Consider the following 24,009-nt stretch of genomic DNA (forward strand, 5'->3'; position numbering starts at 1 on the left):
GACAGAATTGACCTTAAAACACCAGAAGCTATACTAAAGCTTTAATAAAATGTTGCTATATTAATAAATATGATTACATTATTCATGATTTGACCATTAACATTACAAAATTCAATTCAATGATAATGACCCATGTGACTCATTGAATCATATGAAATCAAGATGAATGAAAAAAAAAACATAAAATTATGTAAATAATGTGAATGTTAATAATATAACTATAATAACTATGCCTAAAAGTTTACAAATGTTAATTAAAAACTAGATTGTTATGCTTATGTCATTCTGGATAATGGATGACATGTCCTGGCTAACATTTGTCCTGGATTATTAAAAGGACACATGATATTGCTACAAAGTGCACCAGTGACCGAAAAAGTGAAAAAACCAACATTTTAAGAGACGCTTACTGACCTTTGCACATGTTCTGGTGCTACTTCAGGGTCTTCTTTTTGATACAATATTATGTCACATGACATACCAAAATGTATTATGGTCCAAAATGGTCATTGATGTCTGTTATCCAGGAATGACATTAGAGAAATCACAATTTGGAGACAAAAGTCTTTCTGTCATAAAAATGTAAATAAGCATAGTATTATCACTATATTTGTAGGTATCATTGAAAACATCAGTACAATTATGCCCAAGTAGATTTTAAATACTTTTATTTATATTTTTTACATTTTTGTATTCCGATTTTAAGCTGGGACAGTTACCCGGAATGACTTTTTGGGACATTTTGGGCCATGTCATTGACCCATAAAAGGCGTATTAAATCATACATGCTAGGATCTTTTACTTTAAACTTTGTATAACAACCAAAAATGCTTTCTCAGATATACAATAAAGTATATAAATAAATTAGTGTTATATAAAATATAATGAAGTTTAGGTATCACCAGACTGTATTTGGATAACATTAAATATATTTTGTGTGAAATAAAGGGAGGAACAGATTAACCTGTAATGCTGCCTTGCAGAATTTGGTGACACTGCTATGTGCAGCTGTTCACATCAGACCAACTTGCCTTCTGGGATATAACAAAGACATTTAGACATCATCAGAGTGAATTTGGCTCGAGTCTGCCCCTTTATTCGCTTACAACATTTCATTATTCGTTCTTCAGATATTCTTCTATAAATGAAAATTGTATCAGCTGTATGCATTGCAAAGTGACCCACATTTGGTTTTGGACCACTGAAAATGTGTCCAATTCACCAATTTACTCATGGAGCCAAATTTGAAATCCCATATCTCTGGAAATGAACCATTCCTTAAAAATTAAGATTCTAAAAGGAAAGTTTGTTAAAAACCATAATCTAAAACAATATTAAGAGATCTTTAATACTTCTTGAAGCCTGTAACTTGCAAACTTAGGGCAAAAAACACAAGAAGTTTTTGAACTGTCGCCATTGGCATATAATGCAACAAAGATTGCGAATGTCAACAGAATTGACTAACATACCTACCAATTTCTGTGTAAAAATAAAATAATAATGCTGCCATCTTTCTTAAGTCATTTTCGCCGACCTGGCTCCAAATCTCAGGTGAAAATTGTCATTTGTCATTGTCAATCCATGACATTTAATATTTTGGCATTCATCACTATTTATGTTTGTGTGTTGATTGAATGGAATGACCCTTTAGTCAATTACCTACTGTGTGTGTGTGAGAATTCCAGGGATCAAGGAGAAGAAGGTGCTTCGCTGTTAGAAACAGTGGTGGACGTTGCCATTGCACCTTCAAAGCAATTCTGTTACAGATGGAGGTGTAGACCATCACAGCACGTGCCTTCTTCCTGAGGACAGAGGAAAGTTTTCAAATGTTCACCTGAGAAGTATTCTCACAGAAGCTCACAGAAGTATTATAACCAAACAAAGATTTTGAAAACTTTCTTATGCGAGGAGTAAAATTAGCCATTATAAAACGAATAGTTCCGGTCCTTGATTCTGAAAGGTTGAGCTCTGTTTGAAGCCGTTGTAAATTACTCAACCACTGTGACCACAGCATCAGTATTACTGCGCCACTGCATCTGTGTGAATAAAAGAAATATTAAAAGAAATATTTTTCTAATCATTTTATAAAAGCAATAAGCCCTGTAGAGCCGTGGTTTTCAACGCCCCTTAGCTGTTCTAAATTCACTGTAAACTACAGCTTCTTGGGGCTTTTTGCTTTTATAAAATTATTAGAAAAATATTTATTTTAAGATTTATTTTATTTATTAGTTCTATTTTAATTCACTATGATGCAAACAGAAACAGTTTAATGAAGAATTAAATCAATTTAATTATTTTCTTATATATTGCTGTTCCCTTCATATGAAAAGCCTCTTCATTTGTATAGGGTAATAGAAGAGTCTATTCCTGATAAGACTGTATAATGACGTGCTTGTGATAGGCTTACAATGCATCTTATCTTTCTTATACTCTTCCCATGTATCCACAGTGCTAAGCAGCGTTTTGTTGTATCAACACAATCATGGCCGTGTTCGAAGTCTAATTAAACTCAGGAGATTAAGTCTGATTCTCTAAATTAATCCAGGGAGAAGACAAGAAGAAATGTTGTGGTGATGTATTTCAGAAGATTAAAGATTTTATGCAGATGTACAAAAACAATTGTCCTCATTTACTCTTATTTTGTGACTCATTCTATATTTACTAACATAGCATGTTCAGTTTTGGATGGAAAAACACAGTCAGGTCAGGTAACAAATATGATTTTACAAAAACAATAAAGAGATGAGAACAAATGCAAGTTTTTCTGTTGATAACGAATATAATAGTAATTTGACTTTGTGCCATTGAAAATGTCTCAAATTACTCACCATTTTCATGTCTTGTATCGACATAATAAGTCAACACTGCTCAAGGAAATCAATCAAAGAGACGTAATTAAAGAAAAACAATACCACTACCTCAATGTAGATGAACAATTCTAATAAATGCATAAAAATGTAGCTGCCCTTTGTATATGGTTATTTTAGTAACAGGCCATTCTGAAAGCTTCTAATCTAAGAGAATAAGGTAAATCTATTCTTTAAAAGCAAAGATTATTGCTTGTGCTTAGTGTTGTACTCTTTTGAGAATATTTTATAAACAGCCCAGCTGATAAAAATGTACTGCAAATACAATTCCAATCTTATTTTAATATATTTTGTACAATATATATATAATGAAACAATATGTACTTATGTAAATATATCTTAAAACCTATTTTAACAATATATTTTTGCCAATTTTTTTATATTTTGTAATATATATATATAAATACATCTGATTTTTGTTTGTTTTTGCCGTATGGGGTCCACGACACAAAACAAGTAAAAATAAGTGTTCACAGAGGCTCACTAATAAACAGACATGCCTGTGTTTTCCCACAATAATTGAGTATTCTCAGTGGAGCTGCAGTAAATGTACAGTATTGATGGCACCCATTATATACAGTATGAGTATGTGGTGAGAACTTAGAAGAAACTTAAAAGAAATGGAAAATGAGAACAGAAGATGTGGAAAAAGCTAGAAAGCGAGAACTCAGGACAGGGCAACAAAGTGAGAAATCAAAATTTTATTGAAAGGTAGCAGAGGGGTAGGACAAAGGAGTGGAAAATCAGACAAATTTACTGTACAAAGAAAGAATACATAGAGGATGTTCAGCTAAGTGTAGACTGAAATAAAGTGGCTTCAGCAAATCTCTATAAAAGACTATTTTCACGCTATATGTCTACAGTTCACGTGAAAAGAAGAACAGGGTAAAAACGTACACTACCTTCACTGCCCTATCATTAAACCTAGCTTTACAAAATGTCATCTATTTGATCTTTCCTGAGATCAAACGTCTACAAAGACCAAGAGCAGCCAATCAATCTCCCTTCAAGGAATTCAGAACACAGTGGATATGTGTGCAGTGCGAAACAGAAAGCGTCATTGTGCAGCAAAAATGAAATCCAGCTGAGTCTAAGACAGAGGTTAGATCACCTTGTGACTGTACCGTGCTATTTTTTTTTTCAACCTTGCCTCACATAATGTCATGTCCGACTTCACTTCACGATGACGACTGAGGAGCTGTGAATGGACTCCATGACGGCAGTCAGACGGCTGCACAGATCATGGGGGGAGTTCCTCACTTTGGGGGGCTCTTTAAGCACCACCATTTCTGCAGAACAGTCCAGGACTCTGGGCAGGAATTCGCTGAGCTTTTCCTGAAGAGAATCTGAATAACAGACAAATATGAACAACAACAACATGAGCTAAGAAAGTTATTGAAATGGTCTATATACAAAATATATATATATTTTTAAGGGGGAAGCCCACCATCCATGTCCTGCCCCAGGTAGGAGCACCAGCAATTCCTGATCAGCTCTATGACATCCAAATCCTCTTGGCTGACACTGTCTCTGACCATGAGGTGCATGCAAGGGATAACACACTCGTTCATGATGGTCACTCCCTCTGCCACGTCATTTTCATCTTGACTTTTAAAGAGTGTGGCTGCGTTCTCATTCAGCTCCTGCAGGGTGTAACACGTTCACAGATGTTTCATATGAGATGATGTTAAAATATACAGTCCCAGTCAAAAGTTCTTCATGAGCCTAAAGAAGTGCTTAAATACTTGAAATTAGTTATGAAGACAGATATAAATTGTGCCTATATACATATTTATGAATGTCTTTACAATACACTACCATTTGGGATCAGTAAGATTTAAAAAAAGAAAGAATTGAATACTTTTATCCAGCAAGGGTGCGTTAAATTGATCAAAGTGAGGGTATGACATTTATAATGTTACACAAAATGAACTTTTTATTCATCAAAGAATCCTGATAAAAATGTATCACGGTTTCCACTAAAAATACTAAGCAGCACAACTGCTTTCAACATTGATAGTAATCATAAATGTTTCTTAAGCATCAAATCAGATTTCTGATTTTCTGAAAACATTATATTAAGTAATATTTCACAATATTGCTGTTTTTACTGTATTTATGATCCAAAATGGAGATAAAAAAAAATCTTACCGACCCCAAACCTTTGAATGGTAGTGTATGTTTTGGATTATTAAAGTGGACATACTTTCAGACACTTTCTCCTGTAAAGTGCTATAAGCGACTGATCCACTCCTTTCTTCTCTCCTTTCCTAAGCAGGGCTGAGTTGTCCTGGTGTGCATGTGCGAGATAATTCAGAGCTTCTCTTGTCCTGCAATGGAAAAGATCAATGCTGTAGACTTACAGACTCTTCAATACAATGCACAGGCCCTTTCTGGTGTCAATGAGTCTACATACTTTCCATTCTGATACTGCTCGAGGCCTGTCAACAGGTAAGCAAACACTGTCTTGAACATGCTGTAGTCATCCTGCCATTGCTGGGAGGAGAGGGAAGAAAATACAGTTTTTAGTTTTTATACGTTTTTATAAGAAGTCTCATATTATGCTCACCAAGGCTGCTTTATTTGATCAAAAATACAGTAAAAACGGAAATATTGTGAAATATAATAACTATTTTATATTTTAATCAATTATTTTAAAATGTAATTTATTCCAGAGCTGAATTTTTAGCATCCTTACTCACATGATCCTTCAGAAGTCATAATAATATGCTGATTTGGCGCTCAAGAAACATTTCTTATTATTATCAATGTTAAAAATCGTTGTCCTGCTCAATGCTTTTGTGGAATTCGTAATACATTTTTTGAGTTCAGTTCATTAAAACAGCATTAAATCTTGTAACATTATAAATGTCTTTACTGCCACTTTTGATCAATTTAATGCATCCTTACTAAATAAAACTATTAATTTGTAAAAAAAAAAAAAAAAAAAATCGTACTAACCTCAAACTTTTAAACAGCAGTATACATTTTAAATTAAAGAAGTAAAAAGAGAAGTGAGCCTTATTGGTCTTACCAAGTACTCATCCATGTCCATATCTTCTGGTTTAATTAGACGAAGTTTAGATCTGGCCTCTCTCATGATACTGATGGCCCTACAAGGGGAAAGTACCAGTTTAGATTAGTCCAATTAGTCAATATTAACTTATTCCAATTAAAAATATACTGCATTAAGTCATTGATTTAAAAGAAAATGTGTAGTTACCGATCATCAAAACTCAGGTTGCGGTCCGCAAACTGCTCTAGCAATGTCCTCTCAATGACACGGTTAGGGGCCTGGTTTTGGAAAAAGTAAACCAGCACATGCTGGAGTCGAGGGTCTTGCTGGGGTGTGGTCTCTTCCTGGGAGAGCTCATACAATCTGGAAAATTCCTCATGGAACGCCTGATAGAGAGATCAATGAGAGAGATCAATGCATTAGTTGATTTCCAAATATATATATATATATATATATATATATATATATATATATATATATATATATATATATATATATATTAGTGGTAGCGCCATTTAGTTTGTTCAGACACAGTTGCATTGAGTCATTTTAATTTGTATACCTTGATGAGTCCTGCTTCAGGCCCATCTTTGTCAAAAACTTGTCTTGCCTTGGCAATGGCAAAAATGACACCCTGCATGGCTGGTGTTAGCATCATCTATTCCATTACAGATGAACAGAGGAAAACATTAATGTTAAATTTAATTAATAAGTTGCCTCATTTTACATTCCTCATGGAACCAGAGGAATAATCCTTTACCTCTTCATTGTAGCCATCTGCATCAGAGCGCACCAGAATCCTGCCTACATTGGGTATCTCTACCTCAGAAACTTCATTCTCAGGCTGCCTGCGCGTGGCCGTTGCTGGGTTCTCCTCTGTGGACGAGGCCTCTGGCTCTGTCTGGCTGTCTGGTTCTGCCTCATCACTGATGACCTGCTCCTCCACCTCAACCTCTGACCTCTGAGCTCTGTCTGTAGAGGCTGAATCCGCCACAGGCTGCTGAAAAACATAGAGAAAGAGGCTGTTGAGTGACTGTCAATGATCTTATTCACTTACCATAGTCTAGAGATGTTCACTCATTACATCAATTTGTAGGCAAACCAGGAAGTGTAATTCACCATGGTCTCCCTCAGGAATTTCTAATTGGTTTTCTAAAACAGCGGAAATGCAAATCTCTGATAGTTGTTTCCCCCCTCAAAACACTCTTTTGGCTGTCTTTAAAGAGTCTAGAGGAGATGACGATGAGCTGGACTAGGAAATGTATTTTATTTCTATCATGACAACTCTCTGGAGATTTTTAGCATGGTAATGGATATGACAACGTTAATGTATTTGGTCTTGGCGGAATAGATCTGCTCTGCTGCTGCTGTTGATTATTGCTGTTGTTGTAGATTATTGCTTAGTACAGGAACTTGCTGCTGCCAATACATACGCCGATACACTGCTGTGAGTATGTAAGACATAGTGCTGCTGCACAAATAGCATATCAATTACCCATAGCAGATTTATACAGGTGGAGCTGGGGAAGGTGGAGGGTTTTAGATGAGCTCTGAAAGCGGTAGCAAACTGCTATATTGAATGGTCACCAGCCATTTAAAGTTGAGCAAGCAAGCTCATTGGCTGCAGATGTGACATGAACAAATCAGCTTGTGCCGAATAGTTAACGCTGTAAATATCATCACCTTGCGCCATATAGAGTTTTACGACAGCACTAGGCATAGATTGTATTGTTCCTCATTTGTTCCTTTTAATTCTTGAATACATGGACTGGTACGAATGTTTGAAAATAGTACTGGCCACTTTCTGTATGCACAATAAGATGTGGGTTTATGTACTTGGGTTATTAGTCCAGTCATTTTATGAAAAAAGGTTGAACAAATTGCAACAGAAGCAAACTCAACTGATTTTGTATCCTCAATATGTCCTGAGTAAGGAAAAAAAAGCCCAGAAGAATCCCATTAGGGGAAAGCCTATTCATTCTTCTTCTTACGTGAATAGGGTAAAAATGTTAACCTTTAGATATCACCATGAAAATTACTGAGTTGATTACTTACATCAAGACAAACAAAAAATGTATTACAAGTTTTTTGAAATTGTTTGTTAACATGGACAAACGGTGCATAATCTAATTATGTATGTGCTAATTTGCATAAATACCACAACAGATCTAAACATTGGGTATAGCCAGGTGAAAATATCTTGTTGAATCTTCTTGACACATAACAGTAAAATACTTAACGTTAAGGTCTGAATGGAACCCGACCCATGAGCATTAATAGAGGCAGGAAGAAGTACTTTAGAAACCAGTCTTTATTAATTATCATTGCAGAGATGGGGTTTGGGGCTGGGTCTGGGTCTGTTTCTAGGGATTCACTTTTTATTTTGCCTACCTTTTGTCTTCTGCATTCTCCTTACCATTGTCTCCTGTTCTTCCCTCAGACTCGTCCCCCAGAAACAGTCCCATGGACCCAGCCCCAAACCCAATCTCTTAAAAATGAATAAAGGCTGGTTTCTAAAGTACTTCTTCCTGCCTCTATGTATTAATGCTCATGGGTAGCCTAAATGGGTTCCATTCAGACCTTAACATTAAGTATTTTACTGTTATGTGTTAAAAAAGATTCAACAAGATATTTTCACCTGGCTATACCCAATGTTTAGATCTGTTGTGGTATTTATGCAAATTAGCACATACATAATTAGATTATGCACTGTTTGTCCATGTTAACAAACAATTAAAAAAAACGTGTAATACATTTTTTGTTTGTCTTGATGTAAGTAATCAACTCAGTAATTTTCATGGTGATATCTAAAGGTTAAAATATTTACCCTATTCACGTAAGAAGAAAAATGAAAAGGCGTATGTATAGGCTATATTTGGGTCTTTTTCGAAACTTTCCCCTAATGGGATTCTTCGGGGCTTTTTTTCCCCCTTACTCAGGACATATTGAGGATACAAAATCAGTTGAGTTTGCTTCTGTTGCAATTTGTTCAAGGTTGACCCCCATTTTGGCTTAAAATGACTGGACTATATTAACATAAAACTAAAACCATAAAAAAATAATATTTTTCCCCCCCAGCCGTTAAAGAAAGCTAAAACTGATAAAAATGACAAAAACACAGAACTTAAAATGAAAACAGAAAATATAAAAATAAAATCTAATTCAAAATATTAACAAAAACTATAATAGTAAATTAATGATACTAAAATAACACTGGTGTTTGACGGATAAAACATGCAATTCATCTAATAACCATTGAAGTCGTTAAGTAACGACTTGCTGCAGAATACATTTTGTTTTAAACATTCAAAATTTATGGAAAACAAAACATATTCAAAATTCATGTTTGTGGTATGTGGTATGATGTAATGCATGTTGTAGAATGTTGTTGTAGAAAAATCCCTTCAAGTAATGTTAATCACCTTATTTTGCTCATAAATACCCTTGAATGCAATATGAGACACTGACCACTAGAGGTCCTATCACTACCATTTATGACAAGGCCTAGGAAAACAAATCAGCACAGTAGTAAATCAGGAGCACCAATAAAATCAACGAGTCAAAGAGAGAAACAGCAGAAGAATAAGTCGTAAGTACAGAATCGACATTCTAACCCCATATACTGAGTCAATAATATCCAAGATTTCTCTTTCTAAAGACTAGACACCAAGAACACACAGCGCTTAAACAATTGCCTGTTGATAGAAGCATCAGGAACATGTTCTCCACAATCGTTTAGGAATCCAGTTGATTTTGATGGTGCATGCAGGAAGCACAGAGCTCAGGCTCTATTTAAAGCTCTTATCTGACACACTGTCCCCAGCAACCCCGCATGGGACTTCAACCAGAAAGACTGAGGAATGTTGGAAGGCTCTCAGCTGTCCGATGAACCTTATCCCCACATCCCTTTCCAAAACGTATCCTCTTACAAAATACCAGGGCTTCGCGACACAACAGACAAAACATTAAACATTAGGCAAGTACAAGCAAACAAGTTTGTAGTGATTTAACCACCAATGTAAATCTACAGGTTTCTCTCCCATATAATCACACCATATATGTCAAAATATGCACAAACATCTTATACTGACTAATACTCACTAAAAATGAAAAAAAAATAATAATACAAATGTATAAAAAAACATTTCCTATATTGAAATCCCTGACAAATATACTAAAATGTTCATAACTCTAAATGTATATATATATATATATATATAGAGAGAGAGAGAGAGAGAGAGAGAGACAGAGAATACAAGAATATAAAGAGTATAAAGTAAACTGTAATTGGTTTGCTATTTATCTATTTAAGTTACTTTATGATATGCAGTTAAAGTGAAAAATTATGTTAGAATTAATATAATGCATGCAATTTTACTGTAATATTCTATAAAGTACATTTCACATGCAAAATACATGTTTTTTAAAGTAAATTTAGTAATTTATGGTAAAAAGGTATATTGAATTTAACAAGACATGTATTTAAATACACATTGTTTAATAACATATTGTTGAAATTATTTGTAAATATAAAATTATAGTTTACAGTGAAAAATTGCAAAAGTTGTTTTATTAATATTTAATGTACATTTCATTTAAATGTTTATAGATTATGTAGAGGAAGAGGATTGCGACCCATATGTACTGTACATAAAACCTCCAGTGTTGTATATGTGACCTACTTTTTGCACATCTCAAATAACGCTTCAACGTCCTCACCTGACTCTGATCTGGCTTCTGTTCATCTGGCGGGCCATGTGTCTGGCTACTGGTGACATCCTCTTCACTTCCCTCTCCCACATTCTCACTGGGCTCTGATGATATCGAGCTGAGAGCTGCTGAATTGGCCATGGGCTCTGGAAAGGGAAAAGACATTGAAAATATACCTGCAACAGATACATGGAAAACATCTGACCTTTTGAAGAAAAAAGGATCTGACCTTCACTGTCCTGGACAGGTGCTGGTGTTGAATCTGGAGGTGGTTCTTCAGACACTTCATTTGTTTGTTGTTGGGCAGGTTCTTGCACTAGGTTTTGTGGCTCTTCTGGGACGGGTTCCTCTGTGTTAGTGGAAGTGTGTGTTTGGACTTGTGCTTCTTCACGTTGGGCTTGGCAGAACTGCTCTTCCCATTCTCTCAGCTCCTGCTGGAACCAGCGGTTGTCCTCCCGAACATAGCGCTTCAGGATAGCCGGGAGGGAGTCCATTCCTTTCAGAGCCTGCCCTGTCTCATCGTCTGTGTCTTCTGTCATTCATAAGAAAGAAAAAAATTATGTTCATTATTGTGGCAAAAAGTTCCCTGATGATAGGACAGTTCCTTACAAGGAATTTTACGAATTATGCAGAGTGCATAATTAAAGTCACCATGAAATCAAAATTTACATTTACATTGCCCTACATTTTTCTTGTTTGAGTCATTTCACTCAGATATACTTCACAATAGTAAAGAAAATACAATTTTAACATCCATTTTATGCCCACTTTTTTCTTTTTTTGGTTACTGCATTTTTATGTAAAAATGGCCAGATCATTTCCATAATGACCAATGCAATCTACCAAGAGCAGTGCAAATTAGCATCTGGTTTAAGACATGCTTTTTTTTGGACTGTAAATAATGGCGCAAATACTAGTAAACTGACTAGTGCAAATCCTAGTAAATCACCTTGCATGATTAATTTAAATACTCTCCTCCCATAAATGTTGCGTCTGAAAGGGAAACTCCTATAAATGAAAATGCAATGAGATCAGCCATAAAAATAACCCAGTCCACGCCTTTTCAGTGCTAATTGTACACTGCGTGTCTTCAGTAAATCCTGACAGTAGTTTTTTAACACCAAAAGAGGGTTTGCGCTGGAGCAAGCAGTTAGTAAATCTGGCCCTAAATGTTCACCCCTACATCATATAAATATTCATAGCAATTTATCACAGAAAACATCAGGAAAAATAATCAAAATAAAAACCATTAGGAAGAGTTTTTGATGTTCACAGCTTGGCAGACACTCTCTTATGCTCAAAGTGTGCCAACAAAGCAATCAACATTAATTTATGAAAGAAATCGGAGCTAAGGCCAATGCCTTAAATCAAGTGAGTGATCTGCTTCAGCAAAAATCTGAGCGCAGTTGCGTAATCTGAGAGGCACATGGGGAAAGTACCTGCTATGAGGTATGGTAGCTTGTCATTGATGTACATGAGGCAGTAGGCGCTTGCGTTGGTCATGCCACCGTACGAGTCTCGAACGAGCTCTTCCCAGGTCGACTCTGTCACCATTACATCGTTGTACTTCAGCCAGCGTTTGTGAGCATGATCATAGATGTACGCCCAGTAATGGCCAGCGGAGGCCTGTCCCTCATGGACGAGCACAGCGTGTAGTCTGTAGGGCACCTGGAAGCATCAAATATGAAGTCAGGGTTCATTGAGGTGTCATGCAAATTTCTTGAAAGGGCTCAGTCAATATTAAAGTACCAACGAGTGTTCAGGATATAGACTTTACCTGACACAGACTGTTATCTGAGTACATGCCCTCCAGGGCCTGGCTGACCTTGTCAATGCTGGCTTTCAGCTCTGCACACAGGGAGAGAACACAGATCAATACACTGCGCCTGAGGCCAGGATCCTGATACAGTCACAAACGCATTAGGATAACTGCTTGTGAATAATGATGGCCTACAGAACAGAAAAATTAAAATGCACATTACAGCTCAGGTCCAAAACCTAGTGAGTTGCCTCACTAACAACATGCCAACTGGCAACAAGAACTGTGTCAAACAAATAGCGGTCAGCACGCAAGACACAAGTTAATTGATTCCAATACTGGCGACACAATATAATAAAAGCATATATATATATATAAAGCACATAGATGTCAATTTTAGGTAAAATAGTCCGTTTTTAATTATTTAAAAGCATTCATATCAATTAAAGGGTTAGTTCACCCAAACATGAAAATTATGTCAGTAATTACTCGCCCTCATGTTGTTCCAACCCCGTAAGACATTCGTTCATCTTCGGAACACAAATTAAGATATTTTTGATTAAAATCTGGATCACTTCTCCATAGGCTTCTAAGGGACTGAAACTTGCTGGTCCAGAAAAGTTATTAAAGAGATCGTTAATATAGTCCAAGTGACTCCAGTGGCTCAATCTTAAGTATATCAAGCGACGAGAATACTTTTTGTGCGCAAAAAACCCCCTAAAATAACGACTTTATTCCACTATTCATTTCATTCTCTCTCTGTGCCTCGAGTTGGTTTACGTAGTGTTTTTGCGCAGCGCGTCTGTGTTACACGTCACCACGTAGGCTCACTATTGGGCCGACGCTGGTCATGTGTGTAATGCCTGTGATGTACAACACTGACGCGCTGCGCAAAAACACTACGTGAACCAACTCGAGGCCCAGAGAGAAGGAAATGAATAGTGGAATAAAGTCGTTATTTTTGTTTTGTTTTTGCGCACAAAAAGTATTCTCGTCGCTTGATATACTTAAGATTGAGCCACTGGAGTCACTTGGACTATATTAACGATCTCTTTAATAACTTTTCTGGGCCAGCAAGTTTCAGTCCCTTAGAAGCCTATGGAGGAGTGATCCAGCTGTCAGATTTCATCAAAAATATCTTCATTTGTGTTCCGAAGATGAACGAATGTCTTACGGGGTTGGAACAACATGAGGGTGAGTAATTACTGACAGAATTTTCATTTTTGGGTGAACTAACCCTTTAAGTACTAAATTAATTTTCAGTTATTTTTTTTTAACATTTTTATTAAACCATCTGCAATTTAAAATTTATATTTTTACAGATTTGATTTGCATTCGATGAAGAACTTCTCAACTGTTAAAAATAGTACACTCTGTTAAGTATGTGTGAAGTACAATCCAGACATACGACAAAAATTTAGATGACACCATTTATGAACAGGACGACTTTTCTCCTGTAGCTTCATGGGATAGTAAAAAATATCAGACATCAGTGTCAGATGTACACTTTAAAATCTCAAAGTGTTGAAAACAGTCGAGCTGGAAATTGTGATACATTTATGCATGTTTATTTGATGAATAGAAAGTTCAATACAGCAGCATTTATTTGAGTTAAAAATGTTTTGTCTTTACTGTCACATTTGATCAATTTACATTTTTTTTTATCGCTTTGGCACATTTTCCGAAACAGTCTTAACATTCTCTAAACTGCAGCTCAATTGTCACAACTGTTTGCTAGAACATCAGAACTCTGTTGCATGTCTGCTAAATGTAGTAACTCACCCAAAACATTTAATTCATGCTTCAAAACCTAGTTATTGTGTGATTAAATTGGCCAATACCACCAAAATAAAATTTGTTATATACAAACTTCATGTTTTTTTCTACTTTTTTGTTGACACTGACACACTTTTGTACTACATATGTCAGTTTTGTCTAGCTGAATGCTCTTGTGTATCACACTGAGCTTTTTAGACACAGATTTCTAAATGTAGGAAAACATTTACTAGGAAAAGCCAATACTGTAGTACACAAAAAGAAAATGTATGTATTTATACAGTACATTTATTTTTGTAGAAATGTATGTTACATGTTAACTGAAAATTCACAATTGCTTGTTCATTTTTACACACTCTATTAACACCAACACCATTATTCTTACATATCTTCCTATTGCTCTTCCATGACAAGCAACTGTGAATTTTCAGTTTACGTGTAACACATTTCTACAAAAATAAATGTACTGAATAATACAAATTTATTTATTCAAATACATGGTTTTATATTTAGGGTTTTGACGTTCCTCCATGTTCAAAAATGGTAGTGATTGTGCTATACAAACTCCATATACAGTATATGCCTCCAAACTTGGTTGGTTGACTGGTGAAATTGTGATTCCTATTTCATTACAATGGAAGACCATTTGCTAATTTAGCAGGTATTACAAACATTCGTCAGATATTGAATATACATACATGTCTGACAGATTTTGACTACTGAATGGATCATTTTGCATGTGATGGCTCACACGATAAAAGAATGTTTAGAAGTTGTGAAGAGTTTGACAGTTTCATTGAAAATAAACCTTGTGCATGTGCATATATTTATTGTAGACAATTGTACTTACTCTTTTGCACACATGTACTAAAACACATGCAATTTGCTTAAATCAATGAGAAATTCAAATCTAATGTGAACACGAAACTAATTGTTAAGAGATCTGAACTTATTGTTTTGAGAGAAAAAAATTCTCATTTGAGAATTGAGCCAAAGTGACCAAGAAAAACTGTAATGCCTTGCTGAATAAAAGTTTTAATTTATTTACAAAAAAAATCTTACTGACTCTGAAACTTTTAAACAGCAAATCAGCATATTGATAAATACATGCGTTACCTTTTAGGACAGTCTACGCATCGCAACTAGAGGGCACCTATGACATCTTAAAATAAGGCAGCTCAATAGGCTTAAAAAAAACCCCACTGATTCAAGCTTACGGGGAAAAACAACATTCACTAAGTGAAGGATGTACCGTTTATGGTGTTCTCAACTTCTGCTCTCCAGCGCTGTAAGCAGCCCTTGACGAAGTACAGCTCCTCCTCGGTCACGCTGTGGGGGGCTGGTTGCAGTGGCATCTCCATGGGGTGTCTGCACTGAGTAAAAGGCTTGTGTATGGGAGTTCTCTGTGTGGCTGTCTGCGGGCAGCCCGAACCATCTGACGAGCCAGCATCATCTGGTTCTGTCTGACTACAGCAAGAAATGAAACATTTAGAGGAGGACAAACGATTTCTCACACAGCCGATGAAGAAGAACACAGGAAAGCGAGCCTTGCCTGCTGTCACCTGAGCTGGGTTCTGTGTGTACGGGAGGGTTTGTAGGTACTGGCGAGGCTGGAGACACATTTGTGGGTTTCGTGGTGGCAAACTCCAGCACATACTGCAACATGTCTGCCAGGGGGTATTTGGTTGGCCCTGAGCCATAGTTTTTATATCTTTGAAAAAGAAAGTCATAGTTTTTATCTTCAAAAATCGTAAAATAAACCCCAAAGAACAATATCGAAAGATTACTCGCAATGTTGACCATGATTTGACCTCTATTTGGCTCTTGAACATACCCCTCAAGTTTCTGCTGCAGAACTGTTAACTGGTCCTTGAGTCTCTTGACCTCTCCTCTTCTACCATGGGTCTGATCAACATTGTTATGGAGGTATCTGCACACAAAAAATAGTAATTTGCCATTTAGCACTGATTTGATTAGATAGATAGATAGATAGATGGATGGATGGATGGATGGATAGATCTTAACCTGTCCATATAGATCACTTGGGGAAACTCCAGTTTTTTGTGTATTTTTTCTGGTCGACCTAAAGACTGATTGAACTCAAATCTGGACAGCTCAAAGGTTAACACTGGTGGCAGCTTGGAGAACCACCTCTGGAAAAAAAAGACATGCTTGAATTCATAAAAGTAGCATGTTCATACTTCAAAATAATATTTTAATAAATGACAGGAGTCCATATTTTGCATGTGGAAAAACTGACCTCCTGGCCAGAGGAGATCGTCTGATCTGAATGAAGGGACTCAATCTCTCCTTCAACCATGGCGCCCTCCAAACATTCGTCTAAATTGTTGAAGCCGTTCACTTGGAGAGGGTATTGTCCAAATTGCTCAATGTTGGACACAATCTTTCCTGCACACAATTACACAACTATAGTCAATGAGAGTGGTAAACACAGAATAACTACAGGAGACATTTCATTATCTTACCTTCATGAAGTCTTTCAGCCACAAATGTACCATAAAACAGCTGGACCATTGGGTTGTTTTGTTTGTCCTCTGGGTTACTGAAAATAAAAACTGCCATGTTTTATTGTGGGGATAAAAAAATTCCTGGCAAGTACATTAGCAACCAAATATGCTATAGGGTAATTATTCATCATTCTTCAACAAATGCTACACTCATTACCATTTATTAATTAACCCTCCACAGCAAGATGTTGCCTCAGGGTAACAAACACATTTTCTTCATGTTGCAAACACATGATGCATATAAAATGGCAATAAAATGATTTTAAATAAACCATTAAAAGCTTTTTCTTGGTCTCACTATTATTTAAATACATTTTAATTTTCCACCCATCAAAAATATCATTCACATTGTGAGTAGTTAATTTTAAAACAATTTATGATGAATTGCTTTAATGTGTTTGTTGACCCCTACAACAAAAAACACACACACACACACACACACACACAAAAAAACATTATGAAACTGGAATGGATTACGGATGCAGTGGATAGGGATGCAGCACTACAGAATATTGAATGCATATCATATGAATTTTATATATTTCTTTGTATTACATTATGTTATGCATTTAAAAATGCTTTTATAATTCATTCAATAAAAGGTTAAACAAATCCTTTCAAGCATTCAAATTTAGCCACTCTCACTTTATCATGCACTATTATTTATGATTTATGAACTTACGTTCCATTAGCAGCCAGCTGGAACGCGTCTTCGAGCCAGTCAAGCAACTTGTGTGTGAATTCACTGACATCCTACAATAAGCAACCTTAAAATAAACACTGTTTTCCAAGAATACAGCACAGTCTCTACTTAGAAGAAGCTCTTATATAGCTTCATTAACTGTTGTGAATGATAAACATTTCAAGACACCTTTTATTAGTGCATCATTTGCAACTGTTTCATTTTTATAATTAGCCCCTGACAAAACAGCTGTGAATCATATCATTCAAATGATGTACCTGTTGTGCCTCACTGGTTCTGAACGCATCCCTGAGAAGCTCGACTGCTGCAGAGGGGTCTACAAACCTACGGTTTGAGCCCACCATCAGAGCAAACAGACAACGCAACTCCTGCATGAAGGCAATGTTTCTTTTCTCCTGCAACAGAAATATAGTCCGAATAATCCACATAGTCTTTTAGATCTGCTATTGATGCTGAGCAATATTTGAATACTGGTGTCAAGGCAGACAAGAAGAGAACAATAACTTACATTACATTTTAATTTAACATGTAATATATCCTCAACATTCAATACAAAACTCGGTTACACTTCAACAGTTCACTTTAAACACTTTACTGACTATAAGTAACTTTGCAACTACATTTCAACTAACTCTTATTAGAGTATTAGTAGACTGTACACTGTAAAAAAAAGTTGCTGCCTTAAATTTTTAAGTCCAATCAACTTACATTTACATTCAACTTACAATCAACAATTACTTTAAACTGACTTGAAAAAAATGAGTTGAATCTTGTATAACAATGTTTGAAAATGGCTTATTTTGATGAGTTAAAGCATGTAATAACATATAACTTATTGATCATATACAGTGTGCACTGTAAAAAAATATTTTCATGATTCGTTGTCACAATTTTTTTAACTTTAGCCAAATCCACTTAGATAATTAATGTGGTTCAGATAACAATATTTTGAGTTTCTAGACTGTTAGTAGACTTAAGTTATGGTTAGGTGTTAGGGTTCAGGTTCAACTCAACATATATGCCATGTGAAACTCATCCTAAAAGGGAAGCTTACATACAGTATATGCAAACTAGCACAACAATCTAATTTTGCTGGAAGTAGAATGTCTATTGGAGGACCATCAAAATAAAGCGTTAGCAAATATAAAGCAGACAGTCTAATAATACTCTAATGACTGTTAGTTGACATGTATTTGCAAAGTTACTCATAGTTAATAGAATGTCTAAAGTGGACCATTGAAATGAAGTGTTACCCAACATTCTTCACAAAGACTAAATTATTGTGATGCTCATCTGGCAGATTACTCACTGAATGACTCTTGCATTTCTCCAGCACACGCTCAGACAGGCAGTAGTTGAGCACCAGTCTACGGAAAACCGGCAGGTGGAACAGAGACTAAAAAACAAGAGAATTTCATTTTTTGTTTAGTCCCATTAGCTCTCTTCCCAGCATGCACAAGGCCATGAACACTTCCATTATTTGACCATTTGTCAGTTTTATTTACACAGTTGTTGCTTATTTTGTTGTCATGTGTAGTAAAGTCTTGTCTTGTGAGGTCAGGGTGCATTTGTTCCTCATAAAAAGTAACATTTCTTATTATTATCAATGTTGACAACGGCTGTGCTGCTTAATATTTTTGTGGAAACGATGATAGATTTTTTTCAGGATTCTTTAATGATGATTGGAAAGTTACAGCATTTATTTGAAAAAGAAAACTTTTGTAACAATGTAAAAGTCTTTACTGTCACTTTTGATCAATTTAATGCAATCTTACCTCCCCCAAACTTTTGAACGATAGTGTATTTGTACTGGAGATATTCATATCCATGCTGGGACTGTTTTCAAATGACATCATTAAACTGCATTACGGTACGTATTAACGAAAGATTGTCTATTGGCCATAAACTCACTCCATGAGTTCATGCCTCTCTTTATCATCAAAACAATGCTCTATTTAATTAGCTCAGACATCTATCAATATCAGTGATGGCTTATATTTCAACACAGACATCTGAGAAGCCTCGCTAAATTCAGTCTGGTAATGGATATAATAAAATTACAGCTCTGAGACACTTCTGTAGTCAGAAAAAAAACAAAAAAAAAACATTCCACCTGATCTTCTCTATTCTCCAGTCATTAGCAACACCACTAATGTAATTGGCACGATATGATCCGATCATATAGTAACAGGTCAGACGAGAACACTTACAGCAGTGCTTTTGTTTTCGATTCGATTTCTCAAACAGTCTGTAAAAATGAAGTATAGCACTCACAATTACCTTTTACAACTCAACATATATGCCATGTGAAACTCATCCTAAAAGGGAAGCTTACATACAGTATATGCAAACTAGCACAACAATCTAATTTTGCTGGAAATTTTTCCTATTCTATCGTCTCAAAGCAAAATTGGTGATTAAAAACTTCACACACCTGAATGACAGCACTGAACCAGCAGGTATTTCCTACATTACGGATGCCCACGGGACAGTCCTCCTGTCGGATCCAGTCAGCGGGGCTGCAGCTCTCTCCAGATGCCTCACACCTCTTCCTTTTCATGCGGGCCGCATTCTCTTCTGCACTAACCTCAAGAGCCCTAGAGTAGAAATAGGAGTGGGTGAGACAGTCAAGACCAGATTCTGATAGTTACTGCTGTGCCCATGATTCTTAAATTCACAATAATCACTGTAGTAGAGGAGAAGGGGGGAATTGTAAAGCTCTAAATTGGTTCATTCACACTCAGGTTTGAGTGAGTCTCTCTCTCTCTCTCTGCCAGGGAAAAAGGAGTTTAAGCTAAGGATGTTTAAACTTTGTCTTTAAATTATTTCGAGAAATAATTTTTAAATTATTTTAAAAATTTATTTTTGAAATTTATTTTCGAGAAATAATTTTTGGGGGTATCCAAGAATGTCCTTCAGTTTTGATGCCTTTGAGTTTAAACATTGTTCAGGTTGTTGGTTAAAAGTTAACATATATTATTTTGGAGGTAACACTAACATTATCGAATTTAAGACTGAACAGATAAAAAAACTGAAATCCTTTAAAGCACATAATAAACATTACTTCATCAAAATGTCGAGCTGAAGGAATGTTTTAGACTTTGTCAGCTGATCAATACATATTTGTAGAGATTTAAAAATCGTCATTTACTTAATGTATTTTTTAATTTGTTACAGTTAAAAAAGTACTATATAATATTAGTGAAATAATAGTGTATAACAGAAACAGAAATAATATATAATAGAAATAGAAATAATATGTGACCCTGGATCACAAAACCAGTCATAAGTCGCACGGGTATATTTGTGGCAATAGCCAACAATACATTTTATGGGTCAAAATTATAGATTTTTCTTTTATATGCCAAAAATCATTAGGATATCAAGTAAATATCAGGTTCCATGAAGATATTTTGTAAATTTCCTACCAAAAATATATAAAACATTTATTTTTGTGAGTGAATGCAGCACAATCGCGAACATAAATGGATAACTTTAAAGGCCATTTTCTCAATGTTTAGATTCTTTTTGCACCCTCAGATTCCAGATTTTCAAATAGTTGTATCTCGGCCAAATATTGTCCTATCCCAACAAATCAATACATCAATGGAAAGCTTATTTATTCAGCTTTCAGATTATGTATAAATCTCAATTTCAAAAAATTGACCCATGTGACTGGTTTTGTGGTCCAGGGTCACATATAATCAAGTGAAAATCATTCATTACTATTAAAATGTATTAAAGCAATGATATAACTTTAAGGAGTGCTCTTATTTGAGATTCAGCGTGTTGATAATCAACTATTACAATTTTCCCCAACCACTGTTAAAATCAACTATTTTCTAGTATTTGATTCAATATTATAATATGATCTAGTCCTTTTGATTATAAGTTGATCATAACTTCTGGCACAAGTGGGTGACATATACACTACGTTTCCAAAGTTTGGGGTCGCTAAGATTTTTTAAAAATCTTATTGAAAAAAAGTCTCTTAAGTTCACCAAGGCTGCAGTTATTTGATCAAAAACATAGTAACAACATTAACACTGTGAAATATCATTAGAATTATTTTCAATTTTAAAATATTTTAAAATGTCATTTATTCTTGTGATGGCAAAGCTGAATTTTTCAGCAGTGTCACATAACCCTTCAGAAATGTACTATTTTTTTTAGGATTCTTTGATGAATAGATAGTTCAAAAGAACCGCATTTATTTGAAATAGACATATTTTGTAACACCATAAATGTCGTTAATATCACTTTTGATCAATTTAATGTGTCCTGGCTAAATAAAGGTGTTAATATCTCTTGAAAAATAAATAAATAAATCTCACGGACCCCATACTTTAAAAGATAGTATACTTTTGGCGCACATTTTTCTTATGTCAAAAGGAGATGACTTGTACATTTATAGCAGTCTATGAGTTTGTGATGAAAAGTGTAAAAATGTTACAATTGCCCCAGTCTACCCTATCAGGAATGAACCTGTGCAGCTCTCGGCGCTCTGCTTCAGCCTGCTGTGACTCCTGAAGACTGAGCTCAATGGCGGTCTGCAGATCGTCTTTAGCAGAACCTGAGAACAATTCCAATTACATAAATAAACATCATGGCATTATGACTGCTATATTAATCAATTCATCTTTGGAAAATGTGATGACATGAAAATCATTTTCAACCCACCATTCTGTGCATTGGAGGCGTTCCTCTCATTGTTGGCTTTAGTGGGTTCTTCGGGCATGTGCTCCTCCTCCGTGGGCTGGCTGGTCAGAAGCCCAATGGCATGGGTCATGTCTCCCTGACTAGCCTAGATAAAGAGTTTTCTCGCAATTAGTCATCACTAGTGAAATACAAAAGAACATGAGTTCGGGCACTAAATATTTAGCTTTAAGGTCATCAGACACACATGCTTTATTTTAGTACCACATCTAGGTTACCCAACCCTCACAGATGAAAGTAAGGGAAACTCTTGCGCATGGTATGATTTACATATTTACAAACATTTGTCTGGATAATTTTCTATTAATATCCGTGTCAATAACATTACATCTGCTGCTTGTGTTATAAACACACGGATAAGTGCTGCTGTGCTAAACATACGTTCAGGGCGCTCTGGAGAACCTGCAGATCCTGAATGCCGGTAATCTCTCTGAGCTGGTTAAGTAGCATTTGGCTCTGAAAAAGACAAGCAAACATGCTGTTTTTTAATTTCTGTGGATCAAAAAATTCAAATGCTTTGCCACAGGCATATTGAGAATACTTCTGTTTGTGATAACAGGCCTCACTTGAGCAATTAACTACTCAATAACAGGATCCGTTCCAGAAAAGAAAAAGAGCAGGTGTGAACCGATAAGTTAAAAACAAGAATATGATATGAGATGTAATTTGCACTTGGATTTAACACCCGGCATAACCGCATCTCTGACTCAGGTGTCAAATGAGCGTGGGTTGGAGGAGTCTATAGCTGGCCTGATCAACATTTATGAAAGTCTCCTGCATGAACATATCTACATCATACATTAAATCCATATCAGATTTGATTTTTTCCAAGTACAGTATACCTGAAAATAGGCTGTAGCATGTGCCATGTAAATGTTTATTTAAAAAAAAAGTCTTTGGCCCAGATAATAGATGCAGGAGCTACAGAACTATATAAAGAAACTCTGACAGCAGGTGGGAATGTTAGCATGGTTGTGGAGGCAGCCAGTCACCCTAGGCAGGGAGCAGGAGACATATATGGTGAGCTGGAGGCCTGTGAGCAGCACTCAGAGCTCTATTTTGGGCCTTCGACACAGATAGCGCCTGTGTTTATCATGAGCTTGAATGACACAAGCAAACATACAGTAATTCCTATTCATTCAGTCTGGATAACATTAAAGATTAAATTCTGGATTTAAGGGAAAGAAACTAATTAAAAACATTTCAAATTAAGCCCTTCAAAACAGATTTCCAATCTGGACAAGATTGCTATTGGAGTTTCTATCATAATCTGGAAACAATCCTAATGGGATCAAATGAAACTCATCTAAGAATCAAACAAGTGGATAAACAGAAAATTTTAAAACAAAGTTCTATTGGATTTTGTGTACTGCTTGGATTAATGATTTTTCAGTAAGAAAATTCCTATTAGGATCCTTCTGTATTGGTTCCAGATTAGGATAGAAATTCCAATTGTATTTGATTAGGATAAAAAAAAAAACATATTTTGTAAGTTTATTAAAATTACAGGTCTGTTAGAGTCAGTCTAACACTAAAAAACAGTTTAAATGGGAAAATATTGCAGTGAGAGTCACTGCTGTGTCTAGATCTCATTAACACAAGCATTGTCACAATTCTAATTTGACTACATGTTCTTTAGAATACAACACACTCACCGAGTTTTCAGACGTTTCCACATGTTCAAAATCCTGTTCAACTCTCATGGCAATGACTTGTTATATATATATATATATATATATAAATATATATTTCTCCAGATTGCTTCGCCCTGACTCCAGAGAGTGACCTAGTCCATATGCCCCCACACATAAACACACACACCCACACAAGCGCCGCGCGGGACAAACACTCACTCAACTCAAGCGCGTGCTGGGAATCGTCGTGCGCGCGCTTGGTACATTGAAACTAATCCTCTGTGAACGTTTTGTAAATTC

General features: G+C 35.7%; 1 protein-coding gene across 3 annotated transcripts; it reads right to left on the reverse strand.

Moving 5' to 3' along the window:
* Nucleotides 1-652: 652 nt before the first annotated feature.
* On the reverse strand, nt 653-23,918 carry usp28 (ubiquitin specific peptidase 28). 3 transcript variants are annotated; one of them, XM_079898562.1, is made up of 27 exons: nt 23,731-23,918; nt 22,457-22,531; nt 22,040-22,163; nt 21,845-21,932; nt 19,794-19,956; nt 18,669-18,755; nt 17,617-17,754; nt 17,339-17,409; nt 16,615-16,691; nt 16,389-16,537; nt 16,154-16,281; nt 15,963-16,058; nt 15,681-15,839; nt 15,381-15,595; nt 12,371-12,441; nt 12,033-12,261; nt 10,823-11,125; nt 10,603-10,739; nt 6,644-6,883; nt 6,446-6,541; nt 6,091-6,269; nt 5,902-5,980; nt 5,284-5,363; nt 5,074-5,197; nt 4,315-4,510; nt 4,018-4,213; nt 653-1,802 (listed from the first exon to the last, which is right to left on the reverse strand). In XM_079898562.1, exons 1-26 carry the CDS (start codon nt 23,776-23,778, stop codon nt 4,041-4,043), a joined length of 3,525 nt encoding a protein of 1,174 aa, XP_079754688.1. In that variant the 5' UTR covers nt 23,779-23,918; the 3' UTR covers nt 653-1,802; nt 4,018-4,040. The 3 variants fall into 3 exon arrangements, with proteins under 3 accessions (XP_079754688.1, XP_079754689.1, XP_079754687.1); XM_079898563.1 differs by lacking the exon at nt 653-1,802 and having other exon boundaries at nt 3,554-4,213; nt 6,644-6,880; XM_079898561.1 differs by lacking the exon at nt 653-1,802 and having other exon boundaries at nt 3,554-4,213.
* Nucleotides 23,919-24,009: the final 91 nt, after the last annotated feature.

This window comes from Squalius cephalus (genome assembly GCF_949319135.1).
Source record: "Squalius cephalus genome assembly, chromosome: 17".
In the NCBI taxonomy this organism is placed as follows: Eukaryota; Metazoa; Chordata; class Actinopteri; order Cypriniformes; family Leuciscidae; genus Squalius; species Squalius cephalus.